This window comes from Phocoena phocoena, chromosome 1, assembly GCF_963924675.1.
Source record: "Phocoena phocoena chromosome 1, mPhoPho1.1, whole genome shotgun sequence".
NCBI classification, from domain to species: domain Eukaryota; kingdom Metazoa; phylum Chordata; class Mammalia; order Artiodactyla; family Phocoenidae; genus Phocoena; species Phocoena phocoena.
Genome location: NC_089219.1, coordinates 79,492,260 through 79,519,791, shown reverse-complemented (window position 1 = coordinate 79,519,791; position 27,532 = coordinate 79,492,260). Strand labels below are relative to the sequence as shown.

General features: G+C 35.5%; 1 protein-coding gene across 1 annotated transcript in view; it reads right to left on the bottom strand.

The window, feature by feature from the left end:
- Positions 1–27,532, bottom strand: part of ZNF326 (zinc finger protein 326) — a 51,577-nt gene that overhangs the window by 17,756 nt on the left and 6,289 nt on the right. Inside the window, 9 exon segments of the mRNA XM_065885349.1 lie at positions 4,164–4,259; positions 5,598–5,728; positions 9,597–9,696; positions 10,828–10,975; positions 13,156–13,267; positions 19,685–19,883; positions 22,240–22,645; positions 24,792–24,903; positions 24,999–25,034. Coding sequence (XP_065741421.1) covers positions 4,164–4,259; positions 5,598–5,728; positions 9,597–9,696; positions 10,828–10,975; positions 13,156–13,267; positions 19,685–19,883; positions 22,240–22,645; positions 24,792–24,903; positions 24,999–25,034 — 1,340 coding nt within the window.

Sequence of the window (27,532 nt, the reverse complement as noted above, 5' to 3'; positions counted from 1 at the left end):
TAATTTCAATTTATAACAAATTCATTTAATATTTGTTGAGTACTTATTTCATACCAATGTGGGTATATAAATTCCTGAAGTCATTACTTTATACTCCATAAAACAAAGCAGATGAAGATTTATGTTCTACTTAATTACATCAATATTCAATGCACTACTGTTACAAGTTCTCTTTACAAAATTCAAATGAAAATCAAGCACTTTTAAAAACTCAAATGAAAATCAGAAACGTATTAGGTATCATGCCTTACTTTTTTAAAAAAAACAGACATCTTTAATTCACTAAATGTTCACAGATACAATTTTAATATTTTAATTTATTTAAATACTTAAATTATGTGTCTGGATGATGTCTCATAAATTGGAGCATATTAGAAGGCTATATTAATGATGTAAGAAATGAAGAGGCAATGAAGGTTTTTAAAGCAGGAAAGTATAAGATGGTACTACACTTTAAGATATCCCAGGTAGGAAGATGCAGGATGAATGGAAGTAGCAAGAGAAGAAATACTAGTGAGGGGGCTACTCTAATAGCCCAGGAAAGGAAAGGGTAAAAGATGTAGTGACACTATTACCAGAATGGATAAATTAAGATGGGGAAAGAGAAGCAGGTATATGCTATATATAATTGGAATTTAAGATGTCTAAATGTCCAATAAGCCACGATAAATCTACAACTAAAAAAGAGAAGAGACTTCAAAATAAGATATTTAGATTTGTGAATTGCCTGAACAGAGTGAATAGTGAAGCCAGGTCTTAAATAGGAAAGCCCAGGGTAGGGCTGAGGAAGTAAGTAGAAAAAAAGGGCTGAGAATAAAACCTATGGAAAAGGCTTGTACATGGGGACAGAAGTTAGAAAAGGAATACTCAATGCGGGAAGAAACCCAGGATAGTAAAATATCTGGCAAAACAAAGTTTCAAGAGTAAGTCAACAGATCAACAGTGTCAAATGATTCAAACAGGTAACAGAAAAGAACTGAAAAAGTTCACTAAAGCTGATAAATATTAAACTGAGTAAGGGTACTTAAAGGATTTATTATACTATTCCCTTTACTTTTGTATGTTTAAAATAATAAACAATAAAATGTTAAAATTTTTTATTTGAAAATTAAGTCACTAGTAATCTTAGAAAGAAGAGTTTCAAAAGTATGATGTAAATGGAAGTTGGACAGCAATGACTGCCCAAGAATGAATCTGCACAATTTCCTCCTAAGCTCTCAAAACATACAGGCCCAGACCCCATACTCAATATTTTAATTTAATCAAGTACTGGAGCTCTTGCTAAAAGCACAAATTCCTGAATTAGTTTCAGACCTAAACTTTCTGAATCAAAGTGTCCAGGAAAGAAGTCTGGTAATCTGCATATTTAAGAAAGATTTAGGGAGATCTTTATCGGAGAAGTTTGAGAAACCCTAATTCAGAAGGTCTTTTATAAGGGGCCTGGGTAGCTTTTTTATTTGATTTTAGCTTCACAGGGAATTCTAATCACACATCTCCAGTTGGGAAATACTAGATTAAAGAGTGAATAATATATAGGAAGCAAAGAGCATAATGCAGGTTAATTACCTTTTCAAATATGATAGTAAGAAAAGAGATAAGATAAGAAGGGCTAGAGTCTAGGAAAAGTCAAGTCACTTTTAGTTTAGGGAACTCATAAGCATGTCTCTTTGGGGAAGAATAGTAAGATAATAAACAGGAAAAAAAATCAGATGAAAGTAAGGAGAGAGATAACTGATGAAACAACAACACAGATGAAGGGCAAAAAAAGAGTGTTTTCCTTCACAGACAACAGTAAGGGTGAGAAAAAAGATACATAATTCTAAAGTAAAAAGGAGAAAAGTTATAGAGTTCACATCTAACGGTCCAATCTCCCTAAAGCAAGAGAAGAGATAAGAATATGGTAAGTGAAGGGAGTAAGAATGAAATCCGGATATGTGAAGAGTGGAAAGTTTGAAATAGTCACTACGGGAAGCATGTTACATTGACTGATAATAAGTAAAATTATTGTGAATTGCAGTGAAAATCTGGCAAACATAGTACTGGCATAATTCCATATTTTTAGCAAGAAAGACAGTAAAGCTAACCATAAATGGCAGAGTTAGAACTGGTAAGTGGTAGAACAATTAAGTAAAGAATTTTAGAATGGCAGCACTGCATTGTCGTAAGGGCTCACCATGAGTGTCCAGGCCAGGGAGTGAAGGCAAAATAAGATGATATAGCTGGAGAAGTGGGAGAAATTGATGAACTGATTATTTCACGGGGCAGATTAAAAAAGGTATTTTGTCATTCTGAGAGCACTTACAGATGAAAGTGTTTTAAAGCCATGACCAGAGATGATTATGAGCAGAGGATTTCTGCAGACATCTAGAACAGCTAGAAACAGAGCAGACAGCAGGGAACAGAGCAGACAGGAACGCTGGACAAAAAATGCTGGACAAAGGACATCACTGAGTCATGTGACACCAGTGCGTCTTGAATTTTAACATGTATATAAATCAACTGGGATCTTGTTAAAATGAAGATTCTTATTCAACAGGCCCGGATATGAACTGGAACTGTACTTCTAATGAGCTCCCAGGTGATGTCAATACTGCTGGATCCTTGGATCATATGGAGTAACAAGGTTCTAGAAGAGTTCTCCTCAGTTCAGGTACTTTCTCCACAAGATGCACATGAGCAAGACACTCCCACTTAATGATGTCTCCCATTCCATGAAGTGACTCTAAAGTGTAGCCTGAAAACCCTACATAGAAATTCTAATTTGTATTCTTCTCTCATTAAAAATTACTTTCATACATCAATAGAAACCATTAACTTCTCAAAAGTTTATGATACAGCAAGGATAAAAAATTTAATATTTCCTAATTTAGCTATGGTGCTTTAATCTTTCTGATGCCATATCTCCCACAAAATTGGATTTCAATTAGGGCTGCATTCACCTTTTAAAAGTGGTATCAAGAGTGCAGTAAACAGTGCCAAATAGGACAAATCAGAAAACAGGGCCCTCACGAACAAGCTGAAAGAATTGAGATTTATTCAGCTTGGAAGTCATCTGGTTGAGGAATAATTTAATGATCACTGAATATATATATTTATATTAGATACACATATATAACAATTTAATGATCATCAAATAGTACCTATTAATCACAAGAGCCAAAATAAAACTTCTCTAATTTATAAAATATTTAGTTACTAATGTAAATAACACTTTTGTAAATCTTCAACATAACAGGCTCACTTCAGTGCAGGATGATTTTAAATGAGGTATTATTTTATAAAGACTCAAAAACTAACCTTTAAAAATTTCTATTAATTTCCTGAATAATAAGTTTCTTATTTATACAATAAGTACTCATAATATATAAAGAAGGATTACTGGAATAATATATGTCAAAAATCCTGAGATGCAGTAGGCCAGGTATACCTAACTGTTCACCTCTGAGTTTCCTAACATGAGAAGCAAACCTCTTTCTTCCTGGCCTCCTGATTCTATGAGGGAGCTTTCTTCTGAAGCAACATATCTGATCTTCCTATGAAAAACAGAACACAAGGAAGAGGAATGACTTATCTAATTGGTATGCTTAGAAAAAGAAATACAAATTGGATACATCATTCCTCTTTGGAATTTCTCTTTGCTCGGAAGACCCAAAAGAGGGGAAAGAAGGGACTGAGTTGAGCATCAAGACCCTCTTTTGCGTCTTCTTAGCAACAGAAAGGGTACATTCTACTCTGTTCTATGCCATGTGATAGACTAGGAGAACCCTGTTGCTGTCCAGCTGAACCAGTAACAGAAGTTGGGGGAAGGTGAGTCTGTCTAGGAGTGAAATACTAGACTATCTAAGACATATCCACCAAATAACTCTTTTTTTTTTAAAATCAAGGATAATATTGGGTCTGACATTTGGGTCTTCTATCAGACTCCTGTGTATCTCTCAAATGACCCAGAGCTAGAAAGGCGATGAGAAAGGAATGGCTTATTGCTCCCTCCCCCAATAAATCCCAATAATTAGGAAAAAAGGTATTTTTTTACCTATATGTACAATATTAAGTAAAATTCTCCTCATTTTGTACTATATTAAACATCACAAAGAGTTACCATATCATCATTTAACTATTACAATACTACAATATAACCTAAAGTTTTTGCACTAAAATCTTACCTTAATAAAACGTTCATATCGTGCCTTCACTATTGGATTATTTAAAATGCTTGTAGCAGTCAAGACACTCTCTCTTTTTATTTGTTCCTTATAAGCCTATGAAAAACAGAACACAGAGATACTTGAAAGCCATGCCATGAAAAATACTTCCTTAATTAAAATGACTGCATGCTCGAATCCTTAGTATTAAATGACTTATTTTCTGGCAAATTAAGCTATAAAGCAACAACAGCTACTGTGACCACAATCTAAATCATCTATGAATTAAAACAATGAAGATTCAAAAAGCCAATCAACTTCAGCAAAAAACACTTAGTCACTAAACACTCTAAGTCTGGGTCTACTAAACAGTTGCTTTCTCTCCTTTTCACTCTACATCCAACTCCCCCAGCCCCAGCTACTCCAACTATTCATTTTCATGCTATCAAAAAAAAGAAAGACTAATTTTTCATACTGCTAGAGTAATTAGTCTTTCTCTGGGCTGTAAATAGTACAAGAATGTATTATACAAAGGAGGAAAGGTAATAAAATGGAATGTCTAATTGCCAAAAAGGTGTCAAGGGAATATCAAAAAAGAGAAAGGACAAAGATTTAAAAAAAGATTGTACGTGCTCAAAGTGGCTAAAAAAATCTGAGTTAAATGAGGTTCACGTCAATACAAAATATGAATTTAAGACTCAGGAATGCTCTATTTAAAACTTAAGTCTTTAATATTTGAATTTTTAAATTTGCTTTTCAAATAAACTAATTTCTCACAAAGTAAATATTTTTATTTGAAATAAATCTGACTAAATAAAACCAACACAGAAGCAGAAATATACTAATCAAGAAGAAAATAGTAAATTTTTCCTAGAATTTTTGAGGAAATTCTACTAAAAACATAACAATACATAGTAACTGGTAATCCTACTTTTTAAATTTATTTTTCCCAGTCATCAAAATGTATGCTATAATCAAGTCTTTCTTTTTTGTTCTAAAATACACAAACACACACTCATAAAATCATTTTGTACCACGTTAAAAAAATGTTAACAAAAAAAAAAACGTTCAACAGCTATGATTTCCTGAATACTTACTATGTGCCAGGCACTACTTTAAGTGCCTTTTATATTTTAATTAACCTAATCTTTAATCAGTCACATAAGAGAAGAGAGATTATCCATCCTCATTTTATAGATAAGGAAACTTAGACAAAGAAAAGTTTATTACTTGCTTAACACATGTATGTACTGAACCAGGATTCAGAGAAGTCTTGCTCCAGAGCCCACAATACTACACTTAACCACTATATCACACTAAGTACCTTTACAGTAATTCACTCATGAGATTAACTGGATTGTACACAAGTAGGTAGGTGTGAAACAACAGCCTTTAAACAGCAATAAGGGATTAATGAACAATTCAATGACTTCAATAAGACAAATTAAAACTTGCCTGCTTCCCTTTGATATGATCAGGAGATTTTAAGTGCTGCTGAACTGAGCTATGTAAAGCAGGGATATACACACTGCAAGCACTGCAGTGAACAGTCTCTACTTTCATCATGTGATCATCTGCAGTAACACCTACAAAAGAAATACAACTATTAATAAGAAAAGTAATGATTCACATACTTCTGACAAATTAAGTTTTCACTATTTCATTTCCATGATTATTTATGCCCCTTATTCCAAAAAAAGGATCAGAGTATATAGGTAGAGTTCTTTTGCCATATCTCATTCATCTGCATATATAGATTGAAAACTATATGGATAAAAGATTAAAATTATAAAGTATAATTACATTATATTTCCTAATCATGTTATATACACTGATGCTCTGAGGTCTATAAGTCCAACCCCCAAAAATATAATATATAAAAAAAAAAGCTGATTTTCTAGTAAAATAAGAATTTCCATGCTTATGAATGTGGGTGGGTAGGGATCGTAAAAATATGTCAAAATTGTATTCATAAGGAACAAAAACATATGTTAGATCTTAAAAATGGTGACTGAGGTGTATTACAGGTGAAGGCTACTTTATATGCTTTTAACACCTATTTTGTTGATTTCTGCACATCCCAATAGAGAGTAGCAGCTTTGGCTACCTGGCTTATCACTGCATGTTTGGCTCTTAGCAACAGTGCCTGACACATAATAGGACCTCAGTAAATATGTTAAATTAATAAGTTATATGTATATTCACAGGAATTTTCTTTAAACACTGCACATGAAAAACTGTTGGGAACACACCAGTCTCCTTGGAATTATATCACTTTTAAAGAACCATGTATTTTTTTATGTTGAAAAAATTGACTTGGCTCTTCCTTTGGGCAACTGAACTTATCATGTCATTCGATTAAGAAAACAGTAGACAACATGTAGCTTCAATTCAATAAAAAGATCCCCATGATCTTATATTTCATTCTTGAAGTAACATTTTAAGGTACTAGTTACTGTGACCATCTGTATCTGCTGGTTGCACATCTGCAGATTCAACCAACCATGGCTGAATTTTTTTTTTTTTTTTGCGATATGCGGGCCTCTCACTGTTGTGGCCTCTCCCATTGCGGAGCACAGGCTCCGGACGCGCAGGCTCAGCGGCTATGGCTCACGGGCCCAGCCACTCCGCGGCATGTGGGATCTTCCAGGACCAGGGCACGAACCCGTGTCCTCTGCATTGGCAGGCGGACTCTCAACCACTGCGCCACCAGGAAAGCCCCATGGCTGAATTTTTAAAATAGAAAATATTTAATACGCCAATAAAGATGTTAATATATATATATATTTAAAAATAAAAAGGTAGAAAATATTAAAAAAAAAATTCCAGAAAGTTGCATAAAGCAGAATTCCATGCTGACAATTATTTACACAGCATTTATATTGTATTAAGTATCATAAGTAATCCAGAGATGATTTAAAGTATATAAGAGGACATGTATAGTTTATATGCAAATACTACACCCATTTTATATAAGGGACTTGAGCATGATGGACTTTGTTATCTGCAGTGAAGTCCTAGAACCAATCTCTGTCAGATACATAAAGACAACTGTCTATGCAAGGGAAGGATATAAGAGAAAATGGCACTTTCCAGGAATTACAAGTAATTCAATATGGCTGGGGCACAGACTATAAAGAAGGGATGACAGGGAAAAACAGCAGGGCCTAGATCATGAACAGCTTTGTGTGCCATGTCTAGGAATCTGAACTTTATTCTGTGGAGGATGGGGAAGCCACTGAAAATTCCTGAAGTAATAAAATCATGCAGTAAAATTAAAGATAAGACTAAAAGTAAGGAAACTGGTTAGAAGGATACTGTAACTGCCAAAAGAACAGATAAAGCTTTGAACAAATTCAATATTTAAAGAGGAAATAAAGAAACAGACTTGGTACATATTTAAAAGATAGAACCGACAGAACACAATGCTACAGACATAGTAAAGGTGAGTACTAAGATTAACTTCAAAGTTCTGGTTTTGATGATGGGGCCACTTTCCAAGATAAATGAGGAGATATTTGTTAAGTTTTTGTTTTGCTTTCTTTTGGGGGTGGAGGACGCTCAAGGGGAGGATAAATTGTTTGGATATGTTCACTTTGTGAGACTGCTAAAGAGAGATATCAGTAGGCAGTTACATGTAGGAGATTAGAGTTAGAAGAGAACTGTGCTTAAGATATAGGTCTATAAATAATCAACATATAGATGTTGATTTAAACTCTGTATGTAAATTAATTCATCAGGAAGATATATAAAGAGAGATGATAATGGGACTGACAATACTGAAAAATACCAACTTCCAAAAGCTCAGTAGAGAAAGAAAAGCACAAAGAATAAAAATGACAAGGGGGGCTTCCCTGGTGGCGCAGTGGTTGAGAGTCCGCCTGCCGATGCAGGGGACACGGGTTCGTGCCCCGGTCCGGGAAGATCCCACATGCCGCAGAGCAGCTGGGCCCGTGAGCAATGGCCGCTGAGCCTGCGCATCCGGAGCCTGTGCTCCACAACGGGAGAGGCCACAACAGTGAGAGGCCCGTACCGCAAAACAAAAACAAAAACAAAAAAAAAAAATGACAAGGGAATAAAGAAAACATCAGGGCACTGAGATACCACAGAAACCAAGGGAGGAAACAGATTCACAAAGAATACAGTTATCAGTGTAAAATGCTGCAGAAGAAAGATAATGATTCAAAAGAACATACTGAAGTTGGTGTTGGTAACCTCTGTCATAGCAGTTTCAGTAGACTAATGGTAGCAGAAACTTGTCTGCTGTGAGTAAAGTAATAAATGAGAATGAAAAAAGAGAGACCAGTGTGGACTATGCTTAAAGAAGTGTGGTTGTTTAAACAGAAAGGCAGGTTTTAGAGGAACTAGTGTCTATGCTTTTTTCTTCTCCTTTGGGGCTTATGAGAAGGGATAAGAAAGACAGAGGACATACAGAAGTACAGGTGGCCCTCTGTATCCATGGCTTTTGCATCCATGGACACTGGAGAGCCAACTATGGGACTTGAGCATCTGCAGATTTTGGTACCCGAAGCAGGTCCTGAAACCAATCTCTCTTGGAACCTAGGGACAACTGTATCTTCCATGTGGAGGCAAAGCTGTTTTCCTCTATGAAGGAAATGAAGTGAAAGATGTAAGGGCAGGTAGTGATAAATTTGTAAGCATGAGAACAGGAATCAAAGGATTCCATTTCTGATAACCCAATCAGGCCTACCACATATGACTATGTACTATATCACTCTATTGCAGCGGTCCCCAACCTTTTTGGCACCAGGGACCGGTTTTATGGAAGGTAATTTTTCCATGGACGGGGTGGAGGGGGGGATGGTTTTGGGATGTTTCATGTAATACATTTATTGTGCACTTTATTTCTATTACTATTACATTGTAATATATAATGAAATTATATAACTCACCATAATGCAGAAACAGTGGGAGCCCTGAGCTTGTTTTTGCTTGTCACTCACTGATAGGGTTTTGATATGTCTGCAAGCAATTGATTTATTATGGTCTCTGTGCAGTCAAACCTCTCTGCTAATGATAATCGGTACTTGCAGCTGCTCCCCAGCACTAGCATCACCGCCTCAGCTCCCCCTCAGATCATCAGGCATTAGATTCTCACAAAGAGCGTGCAACCTAGATCCCTCGCATGCGTAGCTCACTGTAGGGTTCGAGCTCCTATGAGAATCTAATGCCGCTGCTGATCTAACAGGAGGAGGAGCTCAAGCGATAACGCAAGCGATGGGGAATAGCTGTAAATACAGATGAAACTTTGCTCACTTGCCCGCCGCTCACCTCCTGCTATGCAACCTGGTTCCTAACAGGACACAGACCAGTACTGGTCCATGGCCCAGGGGCTGGGGACCCCTGCTCTAATGGGCATCATTTACACTGAAATAGGTTATGGTATGTAAAATATATAAGTAAATTTCTAAATTAATTTGTTTAAATACTTACCTTCCATAACATCTTTTTCAATTATTTTGACTACTTCTGTTTGATTATTTGTCTGTTGCTTACGAATAGATGTTTTCTTGAATTTATTTACCATACATTCCTAGAAAACAAAATAGAAAGAATCCAAAAAGTTTTCACTGAGCACATAGTATAGGCCTAGCACCATGCTTGGCCTATGGAAGATAACAATATCTGTTATATAAGAACTAGTAAATGTTCTCAAGGAGCTTACAATTTAGTTGGAAAGACTAATATAAAGTACCAGGAAACTACAAAAAGTATTTACTTTTCAAGATGTATTTTAGGTACATAGAGAGAGAGAGATCGAAGACAGCTGATAGGCAAGAGATCGTCTCAGGACAGGTGAATATGAAAGTCCTAAATAACAGTTAGGAACCAGTTAAACAAAATTACAGAAAGAAATTTTAATTAAGGTACACAATTCTGCAAGGATATAGAGGAGTAAATGATCCCTGTACTTCTGACCTTCTAACAACTCCATCTCTTTTGCCCAAACTAATTCTTTGTTCAGTTAGCAGTCCAGATCCAGCCCTGGACCCAACTATCCACCCCTTCTCCAAGCCACTTCTGCCTACACCATCACGCTGGGGCCTTCCACTCAATAGTGTCATCTGTTTAAGTGTGAGTGTGTTCAATTACCAATTATTGTTAGTTCACTGAGGGGAGTGTCTTTGTCTTCAGTGCCTGAACAGCACCTTCCGTAAGTATTCAAGAAAAACTTGAACTGATGACCACATTCTGATAATATAAAGGACACTAATCAAACACCAGGCTCTCTGGCTCTGAATTCAGACTTCCATTTATTGAAAGTCACTGAACTGCTCTGAGCATGATCTTTTAGAATAAAGAGGAGCTAGCATAAGGCTGAAATGAAATATGAAGAAAAGTACCCAGCACAACACCAGGTACACGGAAGACTGTTAATAGATGATAGCTGATTCTGTATCAATAAACAGCTGTTAAAGGAATTTTTTCCTGACACCTCTGCCAGAAACTACTGTGAAAAATGTACTCTCAAATAACAAATCTAAAATCTATGAAAGAGGAATTCACATATACTTCTGAGCTAATTTTAAAACAACTTTTTCTTTAACTGAATAGTAAATTAAATTCTTAGAAACATAAAATGGGAGAAAGATGGGAAACTATGAAAATATAAGAAATTCAAATGTCAGATAAAGTGCTTCTCACTTCAAAAACAGCTACTTACATGCAAAAATTCCATAACTACTTTATCGAATTTGGTTTGTTTTTGAATATGATCTAATGTTTCCTGGTGTGAAGAACTTTCCAGATGTAGTTCAATATCTTTTTCTTCAAACGTTCGAAATTTACAAAATGAACAAGTGAATGCCATTCTGTAAGGGAAAAAAAAAGTTTTTCTTTAAATATTACCTTATTTACTTAGAAAGAGTTCATAAGACTATACCAATGAAATTAATTTTCCCAGCATAAATGATTTCCTCTCTTCCATTTAATGGTTGATTTAAATTTAGCTTAAGTCAGAAAAAGATAGTATCTAAGTACCTGTCTGGACACCGTTATTATACCAATTGGCATCGCTGGCCCACACTGGAGCTTCTGGGTATGAAAGATGGATCAATGAATCTACTTAATCTAATCCTAAACTATCCACTTCAAGTCTAGATCAGTTAGAAAGCCAGAGCAAACTTCAAGCAGTATCAAGTTCCGAAGTTCTGCTACTTATTTTACACTCTGTTCCATCCTCAAGCTTCCAAACCACTAAAGTAGTGACAACAAAGCCAGGTGGAACATCAGACAACCATAATTCTCTCTGTTAGAGCTCTTGGATGATCAAAAGTCCTGCCCTGTAAAAATCACTTCAGGATGACTAATCAGCCTGGACTGGACAAATGCACTCATTTAGAAGCTCAGGAGCCACTCCAGAATGAATTTTCCCTTTTTCTGCCATTTAATTATTCCTACCTCATATATTCTTGTTACTTCCTTTTCCTCGAATTACGACACTAGTTTCCTAATTGGTTTCTTTGCCTCTAGTCTCCATTTTCCAACTAATTCCTTACAGTACTATTGTATTTATTTTCCTGAGTAAGAGTACAGGATCTGATATCTACTGCTGGGTTTATTTCCTAGCACCCTTATGTGACCTCAGGCAACTTAACTTATCTGGGCCTTGGTTTTCTTATCTTAGTAAGATGAAAACCCTCAGAGGTGTTTGAGCATCCTCAGATTTTGGTATTTGAGGGTCGGGTGGGGGTCGGGTAGGAGGGGTGGTGGTCCTAGAATCAATCCACTGTGTGATGACTGTAAATATTAAAAAATCAAAATCATTCCTATATATCTTTTGTTTTTTTTTGGCTCTGTTGTGTCTTTGTTGCTGCGTGCATGCTTTCTCTAGTTGCGGTGAGCAGGGGCTACTACTCTTCATTGCAGTGCGTGGGCTTCTCATCGTGGTGGCTTCTCTTGTTGCAGAGCACAGGGCTCTAGGCATGCGGGCTTCAGTAGTTGTGGCACACGGGCTCAGTAGTTGTGGCACACGGGCTCAGTAGTTGTGGCTCGCGGGCTCTAGAGCACAGGCTCAGTAGTTGTGGCGCACAGGCCTAGTTGTTCCACGCCATGAGAGATCTTCCCGGACCAGGGTTCGAACCTGTGTCCCCCACACTGGCAGGTGGATTCCTAACCACTGCGCCACCAGGGAAGTCCTATTCCTATATATCTTTGATCAAACCTTTTCATTTGACTCTCAGGAATTTTTTCACATCCGAATTGATGTATCTGCTTTTTCAAGGAAACAGGTTTTTGTCTTTGTTTGCTTAAACACAATACTTTATCGATTCTAAGACATATTTTTCCTTATTGCATCTCGGAAATCAGTCTGTATCATAAAATTAATGACATATCACAATCTCTTTTGGCCAGATAGATTATTGCTTGTGCACGTAAAAAATCAGGAATTCCAGTTTTAAAATCTGTAGAGTGATTGTCAGTGGCTTGAAAGTCCCAAGGACAATTATACAGCATTCTTTTAGACCCTGACAACCAAATAGCTATGGGAGAGGTGGAGAGCAGCAAACTGAATATGTCAATATCCTTGAGACAGGAATCAAACATAGGCTAACTCTACACAACTACAGCACCAGCTTAAGACACCAATAATAGCAGCTTTTTAAAAAATATCTTTTCTTATTTTACTTTTTTCCAGTTTTATTGAGATTGACATATAACATTGTGTAAGTTTAAGATGCACAACATAATTATTTGATACATCTATCTATTGTGAAATGATGAGCACAATGAGTTTAGTTAATGTCCAACACTTCACTAGTTATATTTTTTTCTTGTGCTGAGAACTTTGAAGATCTACTCTCTTAGCAACTTCAAATATATATACAGTATTGTTAACAATAGTCACCATGCTGTACAATATATCCCCAGAACTTATTTATCTTGTAATTGGAAGTTTGAACCTTTTGGCCATCTACTCAATTTTTCAACCCCCAAACCCCGGAAACAGTGTTTTTATGAGTCCAATTTTCAGACTCTACTAAGCACAAACCTGTATCCATCTCCATATTTCTCACTGTTTTTTTCTCTTCTGCGCCTTTGTTTCTCTCGCCGAGCCTCAATTCGTCGCTTTTCTTCTTCTTCATTTTTAGGATCTGTTTTTGCTAGGGGATCAGACAAAAGAAAAATCATTTTTCCATTCTCCTTTTCCAGTCCCCAGTTCATAAACTATAGACATACAAGATTTACTTGACGGTCATTATCTAAATTGAACTCACCACAAAAATCAGAATTTGAGATTACCCAGCATTTCTGAAACTTCATTCATGTGAATAACATCATCATGAACTTTGCCTATTTACTTCTCACCTATGTTATTATCTGCTACATATTTTTCTGTAGATCTGCTCATTTTTTCTTATCCTCATTTTAAGCAATAATATCCACATCACCTAAAATAATTTTGAATACCACACTCTGGGAAACACAGAAATAACCTGACCTTGCATGAATGTGGAAAAACAATGAGCACTAGAAAGAGAGCCTTGGATACAAAAACTCATTTATTATAGCAGCTCTCCCAAAATTTCTTAAAATGTATAAACTCTAAAACAAAAGCAGATTCTTCCTCTTTTTCTCCAAACATGCCTTAATGCGAATACACAGTACAAAATGCACTATTTTAACCATTTCAAAGTGTACCATTTAGTGGCTTTAAGTGCATCACAATGTTGTGCAACCATCACCACTATTTAGTTCCAGAACTTTTTAATCACTCCAAAGAGAAACCCCATACCCATTAAGCAGTCACTAAAGCACCTGGTAAAACTACCAATCTGCTTTCTGTCTCTACAGATTTTCCTATTCTGGATATTTTATCAATTTATTTATTTATTTATTTATTTGCGGTATGCGGGCCTCTCACTGTTGTGGCCTCTCCAGTTGCGGAGTACAGGCTCCGGCCACGCAGGCTCAACGGCCATGGCTCACGGGTCCAGCCACTCCGCGGCATGTGGGATCTTCCCGGACCGGGGCATGAACCCACGTCCCCTGCATCGACAGGCGGATTCTCAACCACTGCGCCACCAGGGAAGCCCTGGATATTTTATATAAACAAAGGATACAATACGTGGCATTTTTTTGTCTGGCTTCTTTTATTTAGCATAATGTTTTCAAGGTTCACCCATGTGTTGTACCATGTATCAGTACCTCCTTCCTTTTTATGGCTGAATAATTTTCCATTGTGCGAATACACCATATTTTTTTTCATCCATTCATCTGCTGATGAACATTTGGATTGTTTCCACCTTTTAACACTTGTGAATGATGCTGCTATGAACATTTATATACAAGTTTTTGATTGAATACTTCTTTTCAATTCTTTGAAGTATGTATCTAGGAGTGGAATTGTTGGTTCATATGGTCAGTCTACGTTTAATCATTTGAGGAACCATCAAATTGTTCCCCACGGCAGCTGCACCACTTTATATTCCCACCAGTACTGTGTGAGGGTTCTAATTTCTCCACATCCTCGTCAATACTTGTTATTTTCCTTTTTTTTATATTCTTTTTGCGGTACACGGGCCTCTCACTGCTGTGCCCTCTCCCGTTGCGGAGCACAGGCTCCGGACGCTCAAGCTCAGAGGCCATGGCTCACGGGCCTAGCCGCTCCATGGCATGTGGGATCTTCCCGGACCAGGGCACAAACCCGTGTCCCCTGCATCGGCAGGCGGACTCTCAACCACTGCGCCACCAGGGAAGCCCTCCTTTTTTTATTTTTAAGACCATCGACTTCACATGGTGTGAAGTGATATCTCATTGTATTAAAAGAAAAAGGTTCTTTCTTATGATACAATTAACTTTAGACTTAAAAAAAAACCTCATCTGCCCTCAAACTTTTTGTTTTATACATTGTTTATCCTTTTGGATTACCTTTGGAAAAATATCTAATACGAAATAATGAACACCTGGGGATTTCATAAACTTAACAGTAAACAAATATTAAGTACTTGCTATGCATACAGTGGGATGTTTCAAAACTATATAAAATACCTTAAAATTCAATATCTAGATTATTTTTCATCTTTTTTTGTTTTTTTGGGTTTTTTTTTTTGTGGTACGCGGGCCTCTCACTGTTGTGGCCTCTCCCGTTGTGGAGCACAGGTTCCGGACGCGCAGGCTCAGCGGCCACGGCTCATGGGCCCAGCCGCTCCACGGCATGTGGGATCTTCCCAGACCCGGGCACGAACCCGTGTCCCCTGCATCGGCAGGTGGACTCTCAACCACTGCGCCACCAGGGAAGCCCTATTTTTCATCATTTTATAAGAGCTTAAATGTACATTATTATTTTATTAACCATTTTCAATATCCTCCTTCAGTTCCCCTCAAATCCTCACTCTGTATAAAATCCACTTGTACATGACGTTAAACTAGAAGCAGTTCCATTTCCCTTCATGTGCTAAAACTACGATATATGTTGTACCTCTATCCAAATGACTGATTACGGTTCCTTTCCTACTGCTTTTCAAAAAATCATATAGTCTATATACTACAGTGTAGCAAGACTTCTTATTCCTAAATATTCAGCAGACATCTTTCAGAATGCCCACCTCATGCCTAACAGTGAAAGCCTGATTTGACTACAGGATTTTGGCTTCATTGTTATACTACACTGCTCTCTCAAGTTTTGCTAAAAAGAAAAAAAAAAGTTGGGTCACATATAGCTGCTTTAGTGGCAAATCAGTTTCTGATTCAAACTTTGCAATATTTATTTAACTATACTTGCAAAATATATCTTTGAAATCTATTCCAAGAGGATCAACTGAATTGCCTAGTCTAGAAATATTTAGAGTACACAATTCAGTAAACAGCAATCTATCAACTAACACAGTATAAAAGTTATCCTTACTAACACATACTCTACCTATTAGCAGGTTTCCTGAATTCCAGAATATTGCTATTTTTTACTAAATAATACAGATGTCCCACGCAAAGCATGGCAGGAAAGTAGATTTAAGAATAGTATTTAAACCGTTCCTGAGTCTTGTATTATAACTTATAATTTTAGGGAAAAAAAATCCAACATTTGCAATATCAATTATTTTTTCAAATATGATACATTAAAATGTCTGTAATGTTGTAATTAGATGAAAAAGGACACTATCAAACTCTCAGAGGAAAACATAGGCAGAACACTCTATGACATAAATCACAGCAAGATCCTTTCTGACCCACCTCCTATAGAAATGGAAATAAAAACAAAAATAAACAAATGGGACCTAATGAAACTTCAAAGCTTTTGCATAGCAAAGGAAACTATAAACAAGACGAAAAGACAACCCTCAGAATGGGAGAAAATATCTGCAAATGAAGCAACTGACAAAAGATTAATCTCCAAAATTTACAAGCAGCTCATGCAGCTCAATATCAAAAAAACAAACAACCCAATCCAAAAATGGATTCCAAAAACAAACAACCCAATTCCAAAAAAATAAGATATACATATATATCTTATTTTTAAAACTGGATGTAAAAAATTTGAAAAACTAGACCAGAAAAATTTGGAATATTCATTCATTACAATGATCTTAACCTCCTCCAGTCCCAACAAGATTAGGCAATCAAATATTAATTCTAAGGAAGAGAGTAATTTTTGCCCGCTTGCAATATCACCTAACTTGGAAAGATAAAATGCTTTTCAGTCATCAAGGCAAAAGTAAAATAAATATAAAAAAAACAAAAAATAATTCAGTGTACAGTCAAAAACAGGCAAAGTATCTGTTGTATATTATTTTGTTATTATGTTTTCACAAAGAATGCTGAGAAAGGCATCTCCTTACCTTTTATTTATGTATCCTCTTGACAATCTAATTTGGTCAAATGTACTTGATTTCATTTAGAGATACATTACAAAGTTAAGTAAAATACAATGACGGAGAAAAGAAACAGAGTAATCTGGCTCTGAACTTTTTTTTAAAGATTTATTGAGATATAATTCAGTATAAACCATACGATCCACCCATTTAAAGTATGTAATCCAATGTTTTTTAGAACATTCACAGGTATGTGCAAACATTACTATAATCAATTCTAGAACATTTTCATCACCTTACAAAGATATCTGGTACCCTGGTATTACTCCCTACACACCCCACAGTCCAAAGCAACCACTAATCTACTTTCTATCCCTACAGACTTCTGTATTCTACACTTTCAAATGAAAAGAATCATATTATGTGGACTTTTGTGACTGGCTTCTTTCACTTCATTAATCTTTTCAAAGTTCATCCAAGTTGTAGCATGTATCAGTACTTCACTCCATTTTTATGGCTGGAAAATATTCTACCATTCTATTCTGTATGGATGTACCACATTTTGTTTATCCATTTATCCATTGATGAGCATTTGGGTTGTTTCTACCTTTTGGCTACTATGAACAATGATGTTATATGTATCCGTACACAAATTTCTGTGCAGACATATGTTTTCATTTTTCTTGGTATATACCTGGGAGTGGAACTGCTGGATCATATGGTAGTTTAACCATTTGAGGAACTGTTTTCCAAAGTGCCTGGACCATTTTACATTCCCAACAGTGGTATAAGAAGGTTCTGATTTCTCCTCATCCTCGCTAAGACTTGTTACTATCTTTTTGATTCTAGCCATCCAGGTGAGTATGAAGTGGTATCTCATCGTGGTCCTGATTTAAATTTCCCTGCTAACTAATTGTTGGGCACTTTTTCATGTGCTTATTGGCTATCTGTATATCTTTTGGGGGAAAATGTCTGTTCAGATGCTCTGCTCACTTTTTTCAATTGGGCTATTTGTCTTTTTATTGAGTTTAAAAATTCTATATATTCTAGATGCCAAGTCCCTTATCAGATATGTAATTTGCAAATATTTTCTCCTACTCTGTGAGCTGTCTTTTCACTCTCTTGATGGTGTCCTTTGAAGCACAGAAGTTTTTAATTTTGATAAAGTCCAATTTACCTATTTTTTATTTGGTTGTTCATTCTTTTAGTGTCACATCTAAGAATTCCTTGCCAAATCCAAAGCCATGAAGACTTACCCCTGTTTTCTTCTGAGAGTTTTATAGTTTCAGTCCTTGCATTTAGGTGTTGCATTTTAGCTTGTGCATGTGGCAATCCAGTTGGTTCCAGCACCATTTGTTGAAAAGACTATTCTCTCCTCATTGAATAATTTTAGCATTTTTGCTAAAATAAATTTGACCACAGATTTATGAGTTTATTTCTGGACTCTCAATTCTCTTCCACTGATCTATATGTCTGGCCTTGTGCCAGTACCACTCTGTCTTGATTACTGTGGCTTTGTAGTAAGTTTTGAAATCATGAAGTAATGAGTCTTTCTATTTTGTTCTTTTTTTAGGATTGTTTTGGCTATTTTAGGTCCCTTGCTATTCCCTATGAATTTTAGAATCAACTTGTCAATTTTTGCAAAGAAGTTAGGTGGCATTCTGATAGGGATTGGGCTGAATCAGTAGATCAGTTTGGAGAGTATTACGATCTTAATAATGTTAAGTCTTCTGATCTATGAACATTTATTTAGTATTCCATTTATTTAGATCCTTAATTTCTTTCAACGTTTTATAGTTTTCAAAGTATAAGTTTTTTTAATTTATTTATTTTATTTATTTTTGGTTGTGTCGGGTCTTCATTGCTGCACATGGGCTTTCTCTAGTTGCAGCGAGAGGGGGCTACTCTTCATTGCAGTGTGCGGGCTTCTCATTGTGGTGGCTTCTCTTGCTGTGGAGCACAGGCTCTAGGTGCGCAGGCTTCAGTAGTTGTGGCATGCGGGCTCAGTAGTCGTGGCTCGTGGGCTCTGGAGCGCAGGCTCAGTAGTTGTGGCGTACGGGCTTAGTTACTCCACGGCATGTGTGATCTTCCTGGACCAGGGCTCGAACCCGTGTCCCCTGCATTGGCAGGCTGATTCTTAACCACTGCACCACCAGGGAAGCCCTGCACTTCTTTTGTTAAATTTATTTCTGAGTATTCAATTCTTCTTGATGCTAACTGAATTAAATTGTTTTCTTAATTTCATTTTCAGACTGGCTCTCAATTTTTAACACTGTAAAAATGGAAATATGATTACCTCTAAGAATAATCATGTCCAGAAGATAAAAAACAAATTAATTTTCTAGAAGAATGCACAGCTTTTCCTGGTACCAAGGACCATGAAAAATTTCTTGCCTTTGACCTTATGAAGGGGATTCTATGTAATGTAACATACCACTTCTTCAATAATATATCCAACAATAAATATAACACCCAAGAAAGGAGTCTGAATCAAAATCATGTGTGAGGTCTTTTTAAAAATATAGACATTCTAGCTCCACCCTAAATCAAGATTTAGCGAAGAGGGGTGAACCAGGGCATGTGAATTTAAAAAGTATCTTTCGGTAATTTTGATATCCATGACTGATTAGGGCATCTGCAGATCTGATTTCTACAACTGTAATTATTATACTGTTTCTCTATATAAACGTGAAAAATTATCTAAATGCACTGAGTTAAAAAAAATAAAAAGTACCTTGAACCATAGCAAGGTTATGTTTTCTTACTTACTGGGTGATTTGCTGAGGCTCATCTTCTCCACAGGTTTTGCTAGCTTGGGTTTCTTGATAAAGGTTCCACCAGGCTTATTAAATGGTTGCATCATTTTTCTCTTTATTCCTCTTGCAGCAGTAACTGTCACATTGGTGGGTTTGTTTTGATAGTCAACAACAATTCCAGGTCTATGAATGCTTCCAAAATCACTCATATGCTGCAAATTTGTGAAATCAAGAAATATTAGCACAATATCCAATGATAACGTATGAATTCATATATAATTTATGTTACCTATCTAAAAGTTTTCACCTTAAAATTCCTCAGAATGTAACTAAATTTTACAAGTCCACTCTGAATACACTGAAAAACTTTGTGAATTATTACATGAGCTCAAATCCATTGAATTAGTATTTTTATTTCCAGAAGAACAAATATGAATATTTCCTGTTTTTTGATTCTTACAATTCAAAATTACTTGAGATCATAAACAACATATGTGCCTGTCAGAATATTACCACTTGTACAACTCTCTGACAACTCCTCTTCAGAGTTCCTAATCGATGTTTTCCCATGAAAAGACCTTAAAAGAAATCTTTATTTTACTAAAACCTGGCTTAAAACTAAGATACACAAAGAAGACCATATTTGAAGTTTGAAGTAAAAAAAGATCCAGAAATGATTTAGGATTTCTCCCTGTTGAAAAAGGGATGAGAAGGCGAGATGGAACATTAGTATGAAATAGGAGAGTTAAAGCATAACCATGCATCAACTTCCAAGACACACTTCAGATAAAGAATTGCATCTGACGTTCCATTCACATTCTTACCTAGAGAAACATATTCTGACCCAGAAGCCCAAGAAGCAAAAGTTTACAGACGAAGAGTCATGCAACCAAACGACTCTTTGTGTCCCTTCCTCTTCTCCTGTCGTTAACAAAATCCACTACACCAAAAGGCCACATGTTCATAGAAATTTACTCTACTAACCCTACTTTTAGAAGATAAAGATTGAGGAGTAATCTGAAGAGAAGGATCCAATGGGAATTGTACAAGTGAAGATTAAAAAAGAAAGCCCTATTGGTTCATCTATGTCATTAACAGGAAGAAAGAAAGAAAAGTCCATTCCGACTAGAATGGTGGAAACAAAGAACAGGAATACCTGTTTTTCTATCATGAAAACAAAATTGATATTTGAAGTCTCATTGAGAAAAAAATCATTTGCCTAATGGAAAACGTTAAGAGTTTTCCAAATTTTCCAACTGGAATAGATTTTCAATTTCAAAACCCAAAGCCTATTATCCCAACTATTTTCAGTTAATCTACAATCATGAAGCATGGTAGAATAGCAACATATCAGTTGCTTACATTTGTATATTATGCTTAGGAATACCTATCTAACCTAGTAGACTTGAATAAATTAGTGTTTCCAGGTAATTTACATAGTCACATCAGAAAAATCTTCATCAATTATCCATTAAAGGTGCAATGCATTTTACATAAGTAAAGAGTAACTGTTATAAATGCAAAATTTCTACACAAGTATGACAAACTACACTGATGTACCAAAGGCTAGTGAGCAGTTAAAAATATGTGCCCTACAGCATTTTTTATCAGAAGTACTTTCCTCTGCAAACAGAATATTAAGAGCAACTGACTTAAAAAAAATAAAACACTCCTCATGTTATAGCAAAAATACAATATTCTTTATAGGATCAAAGTGCATAGTAACTCCACAATCTACATACCCTTACTAGGTAAAATTTCATGTCAGTCAAGTTACCTGAGAATGTAAGGCATAATCTTTATACTATAATATCCTGAAATTAAATACTTGAAGACTAGTATATTTACTCATTTAAGCAGTAATTTACAAAATATTACTTCCTAGGAAGAAGCCGTAGACATGTTTATACAGGGAGGAAATTATTTCTCAATAGTAAAGCTAGTGACACAGGTAAAACAGAACACCCAGCAATAGGACATACTGTAAGAGAGTAAGTTAGCAAAATTATACTGACCACAAATCATCTACAACCTATTATACATATCAACTTCTTCACCATGTAAACATGGCTAAGCTACCCTCAACTATCACCGACTTTTAGTCTCTTGTGTTTAATGTGAAATATGAAGCTTTGAAGAAATTCTACGTGCTAGAGTTTAGCAGCAAAGTATACACATTTTATCATACATTGCACCTTTAACCTACTCAAAAACTCCAGAAGGGTTCATTACCTTTACATAATCCAAGAACTGTCCCACTAGCAAAATTGCTAGTGTTTACAAGGAAAAATGCAACTCCTTTTAACCCCTTTTAGACCAAACCTAATATCCTCACCTTTTTAATAAAGGGAGATTTGGCAAAACTTTATGAACAGTCATCTCACACTGCCACGTATTTTCTGAGGTGGAAAAACTTTTATAGGCAACCTAAAAATTATGCTTAGGACTCAGCTTTTCTTCAAAATACACTGGGATGAACAGTGTTTATTCTAGTTGAAAACCATGGTCTTGAAAGGGTTTAAAAGAGTGACTAGTGAAAAGAATCTGAAAAGATTCTGTTGTACTTACTCCTCGGCCTCGGCCTCTGCCTGTTGATGGTCCTCCAAAAGCATCATAGTTTCTGCTTCCAAACGTACTTTCAGGATAAGCAGGCGTTCCTCTCCCCCGAGAGCCTACAGGTGCAGGCTTCATATGGGGTGAAGAAAAACTGCTGTAGGAAGAGTAATTCTCTCTTCCTCTGTCCTCCATAAACCCAGGCCTCAATTTTGAACGGGAGTAAGGTGCTTCCCAGCTAGACCCGCCCTGGTTTCTACCTCCGAAAGAGTCAAGGCTATTCCGGTAGGAGCTCTCAAATCGACCACCATAACTACCTCCGAAGCGGCTTTGTTCGGGTTCATTAAAACCATAGCCAGATCTGTACAGATCTCGCCCACCCAGAGAAGACCTGGAGTCGTAAGACTCATAAGGTCCAAACCTGGAAGAGTTGCACAGTGAGGGAAAAAACAAAAGTAAGCTTACTAATGTTAGACAATTCAAAAGACAAATTATCAGATGACATTTATCAACTAAAATTCATTTATACCATACTGGTTTGCACAGTTCTACTTTTGTTCACACCTGATTAGGGCTGGGCAGTTCAACATGAGACCAGATAGAAAGCTATCTGAGTCAGTGTTTAAATATGAATTGAGTTAAGTAAACCTTAGCTTAAAAATCTGCTTTTTGGCAGCTTTCTATTTTATTAGAAAGAAAAGATTTGTCTGTCATTATTTAAGCCCAGCCCTAGTCTTGGGAAAAGTCATTTGTTAAAGTTCACAAACTACTCAAACTTTCTTTGAATCCATCCCTAATACTGGAAAATACAAAATATTTACAACATTTTGGCTTTCAATGGGGACACAAATTGAAGACTACACAGATGTAGGCTACTTGTGACACAGAAGAGATCCATTTGCACCCCCAATAATCTATATGACAAAACTGCTTCATTGTGTCTACAGCAGTCAAAATTGGGAGAGTTATCTGGTTATAAAGTTTGGCAACCTGCCAAACTTTGGTTAAGGTCAATAATCAATCCTCAGTCACTTTTTACTTGTAGACTAATAAATCTAACAAATCTAGAAGGATAAGCACATAAAATAGAACATAAAAGTAAAAGACCACCAACATATACCCTCTGCATATGAATTTTCAAGGCAGATTAGAAAGAATACATTTTATAAGGTCTTCAATTGTTTGAAAAATTATTCCCTATTATCAAAAAATTATTCCCTAGTATCACATAAAATTATCACATAAAGCTACTCTAAAAAAGGGAGTGTACAGTCTCCTCAAGGTTTTAATAGAGTCAACAGAAGAAACAAATCATCTTACTTCTCACCAAAGCATGGATTACAGAAGTCGCTTATCTTACAACATAGTTTTATAAAGGCCCACAATTACACGAGATAAATGATAACATCTAAATAGTTTACGCACATTACATTTACAATGTAATAGGGCAGGAAGAGATATGGTAAAACATTTAAATGTGTTACATTACTTCAATTATTTACAGATCACTAAATAGAAGGTAATATTTACTTCTGAATCCTAGTAACCATATAAAAATTATTCCTCTTTTCAACTACATTTTTCAAAACATCTATCACGTAAGCAAAATTGTTGTAACTATTTTATTGATTTTTCTCTACTATAAACCATAATGGCACACTTGAAGCAGAAAAAAGAAAAGTAAGCATCATTCAGTCCATCCTTAAGGAATCCAGATCCTTCAATTTATGAAGAAGGACAATACTTTCAAATGTTTCCTAACTAGTTTTACTTATATCTAGTAGGAATCTTTGTGCCTCAAAAAGTAGACCCCCCTTGACCTGAAATGTGGTCAACCCTAAAGCCTGTAGGAGTTCAACTAGGTTTAAGCTTTACACAGCACTGACAGTGAAACATAAGTACAACCTAAATTCTACTGCATTAAAATAAGAAAAGGTATCATACTCATGGCTTTAATATAATGTTCCTAGTCTAGAGCACAAGTGTTTCTGGTATAAGCAGTACCTGCCAATAAATAATCTAGACATGATTTAAAGAACACTTTTATTATTACAATATGCTCTTGTACCTTACTTTAAAATTAAAATTAAAAGAATAACTATTTTAAATGTTTCTTAGAAACTGAATGTTGCTAGACTGGTTCAGTTAAACCCATTCTAGTCAAAGACTGCTTTGCTGCTTTATAGAGTACCCCACAGTAGTAAAGATTTTTGGAAATTCATAAGAAAAAGCTTCACAAATAATATTTCCAATAACATTTTTATATCATTTGTTCAGGACATTCTGATTGATAAGCAGTTAAAAGTAAAAGAAGAAAAAAAAATGCTCACTGCTAAAGACAGAAAATCTTACGCTATTATAATGAAATGATAAAGGTTTTCCTGAGATTTTCCTAATGTCTGCCAGTGATGCTAAGATAATTTTTAGAACCATTAACACCTTTCAACATTTAAGGTGATTCTAAATAGCAAAGTTCAAGTAGCGTCACATGCCTAAGGAATAGGAAATTAGAATATCCAGAATCTTACAGTCATCTAATTATTTGGCCAAGTGATGAAGCAATTTACCTGCTACCCCCACCACCACCACTGTGACTGTCCATGCCATATGACTGGTTTAGGTAGGAGTCCATGGATCTTTGACCCCCACAGGATCCATGGCCATAGTCACGATCCATCCCTACAAAGAGTTTAAAAAGAAAAAAATTAAATGACGCTCACCTTTACTGGCACTCAAAAGAAGAATTTTTAGATAAATATCCTTGAATGTCAGACCTCCATAAGATCCGGGGCCATAATCACGATCCATTCCTAAAAGAGTCAATAGCAAAAGGTCAGTAAGATACCATTCTCTTCAGGAATTTTTGCATAAAACACAAGATATTCATATCAATCATCTGAGATGATAATTCATCATTAACGTTTAAGCTAAAGTCACAATAGACACTGAAGGAAAAAACAAACAGATTATAATCTACTGAAAAATCAGATTTGCTAATGAAACCTAATTTTTCAAAGAAAAACATTATCAACTAAAAAGTTCTATATTAAAATTATCTTCAATATAGCCAATGTTTATTTGACTAGGGTACTACCATAAGGCCCTGTGTTAGGTGCTACATGGTACATAATTAATAATTCCTATTCTTAAGAAAAGTCAGTATTTAATAACAACAAAAAGAAAAATTTTTGTTACAAGTATAGTCTTCTACATCTAACTCCTCTCAAAATGTCTGAAAACTCAGAAGCAGCCTCATTTTAAGTTAGCCCAATTGAAATTAGTTCATACAGTAACTGAAATAGGTATCTTTAAAAAGTAAAATCAGAGTAGGGCCAATCTGTGGTACTGTGCCTATAAATATTTAAATCCTCAAATACTTTGAATAAAGGGAATGAATGTGAATTCTAGCAATGCAGACACTAAAAAAATTATGATACAATCGAGGCACTTAAGTATATTTTATTACACTGTAATTCCACTTACATCCCAACCTCTGACATGAAAAACAAATACAACAAAAGAGGTAATAAAATGAATTTACTATGATTATAAAATTGAAAAACTTTAAAAACCATTCAGAATGTGTTTCCTATAAAGTCCTTTAAGATCCTTCATTTATCATCCTCTCCAAGTTTTATGCACTAATAAATGTAAGAATATACACGGAGCAAATACATTAATTTTTATTTTTTAAAAATGCTAAATTTTAATTATAAACACATAAATATGATTTCAGGTCCTAATAACAAAATCTTGCAACTTTAAACCTGAAAGCAACCTAAATGATCAAATTTAATCATTTCATTTTATAGATTATGGAACTAAAAAGTCCAAAGAGATGAAATGATTTTCCCAAAGTCTCATAAATAACCACCCCTCTAGTTTCGTGCTGTCGCTTCTACATGAAACACTCTCTTCTACCACCCCAAATATCAGCTTGTTGAAATTTTCTAATCTTTTAAAGTCCATTTCAAATACTAATCCTTTCAAGAACATTTTTACTGATGTTGTCTCAGTTGATTATCATCTTTCTTTTGAATGTCTACAAAACTCTGTAGCTCTTACATGGTATTTATGATACTCTGCCTTATACAGTATTCTACTATTTGTGGCCTCATTTTTTTTTTTTTTTTGGCTGCGCCACACAGCATATGGAGATCTTAGTTCCCCAACCAGGGATGGAACCTGTGTCCCCTGGAAGCGTGAAGTCTTAACCACTGGACTGCCAGGGAAGTCCTGTGGCCGCATTTTAAATGTACACTAGACTTGTGGTTAGGGTCTGATTTTTCACAAATTTTTTATGCACCCTAGGACAGCAGTTTTCAATAGCCTGTTGACTACTAAGAGTTGCCAGGACCCCTTCAGAGGGTACACAAGGTCAAACTATTTTTATATAAAATGCATTTGTATGCCTTGCAATATAACAAAAAGTTTATCAATATACAGAAAGTACTGAGATATTTTACATTGTTTTTTGTTCATACTAAGACTTCAAGTCAAGTTCATACTAAGACTAAGACAGCATACCTCAATTCAGACTCTCCACACTGCAAGTGCTCAATAGTCATACGTGGTTAGTGTCTACCATATCAGATAACACAGTTCTAGACTGATAAAATAGTTATCTGTCTTTAGAGTTGGTAATTATACAATATAATTTGCTCACATCTCACATAGGGGACAATTTCAACATTAAAATAAAGTTTTCAAAATAAAAAGCTTTCCTCTGAAGGCCTCATATTAAAATGTAATTTTAGAGTTAGGTTCAGTTAGGTACACAAAACAAAAAAACTTGTATTTTGTTATTTCTGCTCATTTCTATTTTGAGTCAGCAGAGGCTGCCTTTAGATACTAAATCTTTCAGTTTTTTGATTCTGTGTGTTTTTATTTCACTACAGAGTCATAAATTACTAACATTTATTGAACACTCACCTTGTGCCAGGCACTGTGGAGTACACAAAAATTAATAGAGCTATCCTTATATAGCAATGACTTGGGCTTACTGTTCATACTACTGTTACTATTCAGTTAATTAAAAAGGAAAAGAGGAAAAGTCTTTATACGTATTGCATATAATCAGTGTGATTATAGGGATATAGATTCTATACGATGACCATTTATATATAAACGATACTCTTCCAGGTTACCAAAGGAATTTAAAAATCACTTTAAAAATAAAGTTGTAAGACTATAACATAACTTTACTATTAATATTAAATGAGAACAAGGATATACTGTACAACACAGGGAATACAGCCAGTATTTTACAATAACTATAAATGGAATGTAACCTTTAAAAATTGTGAAT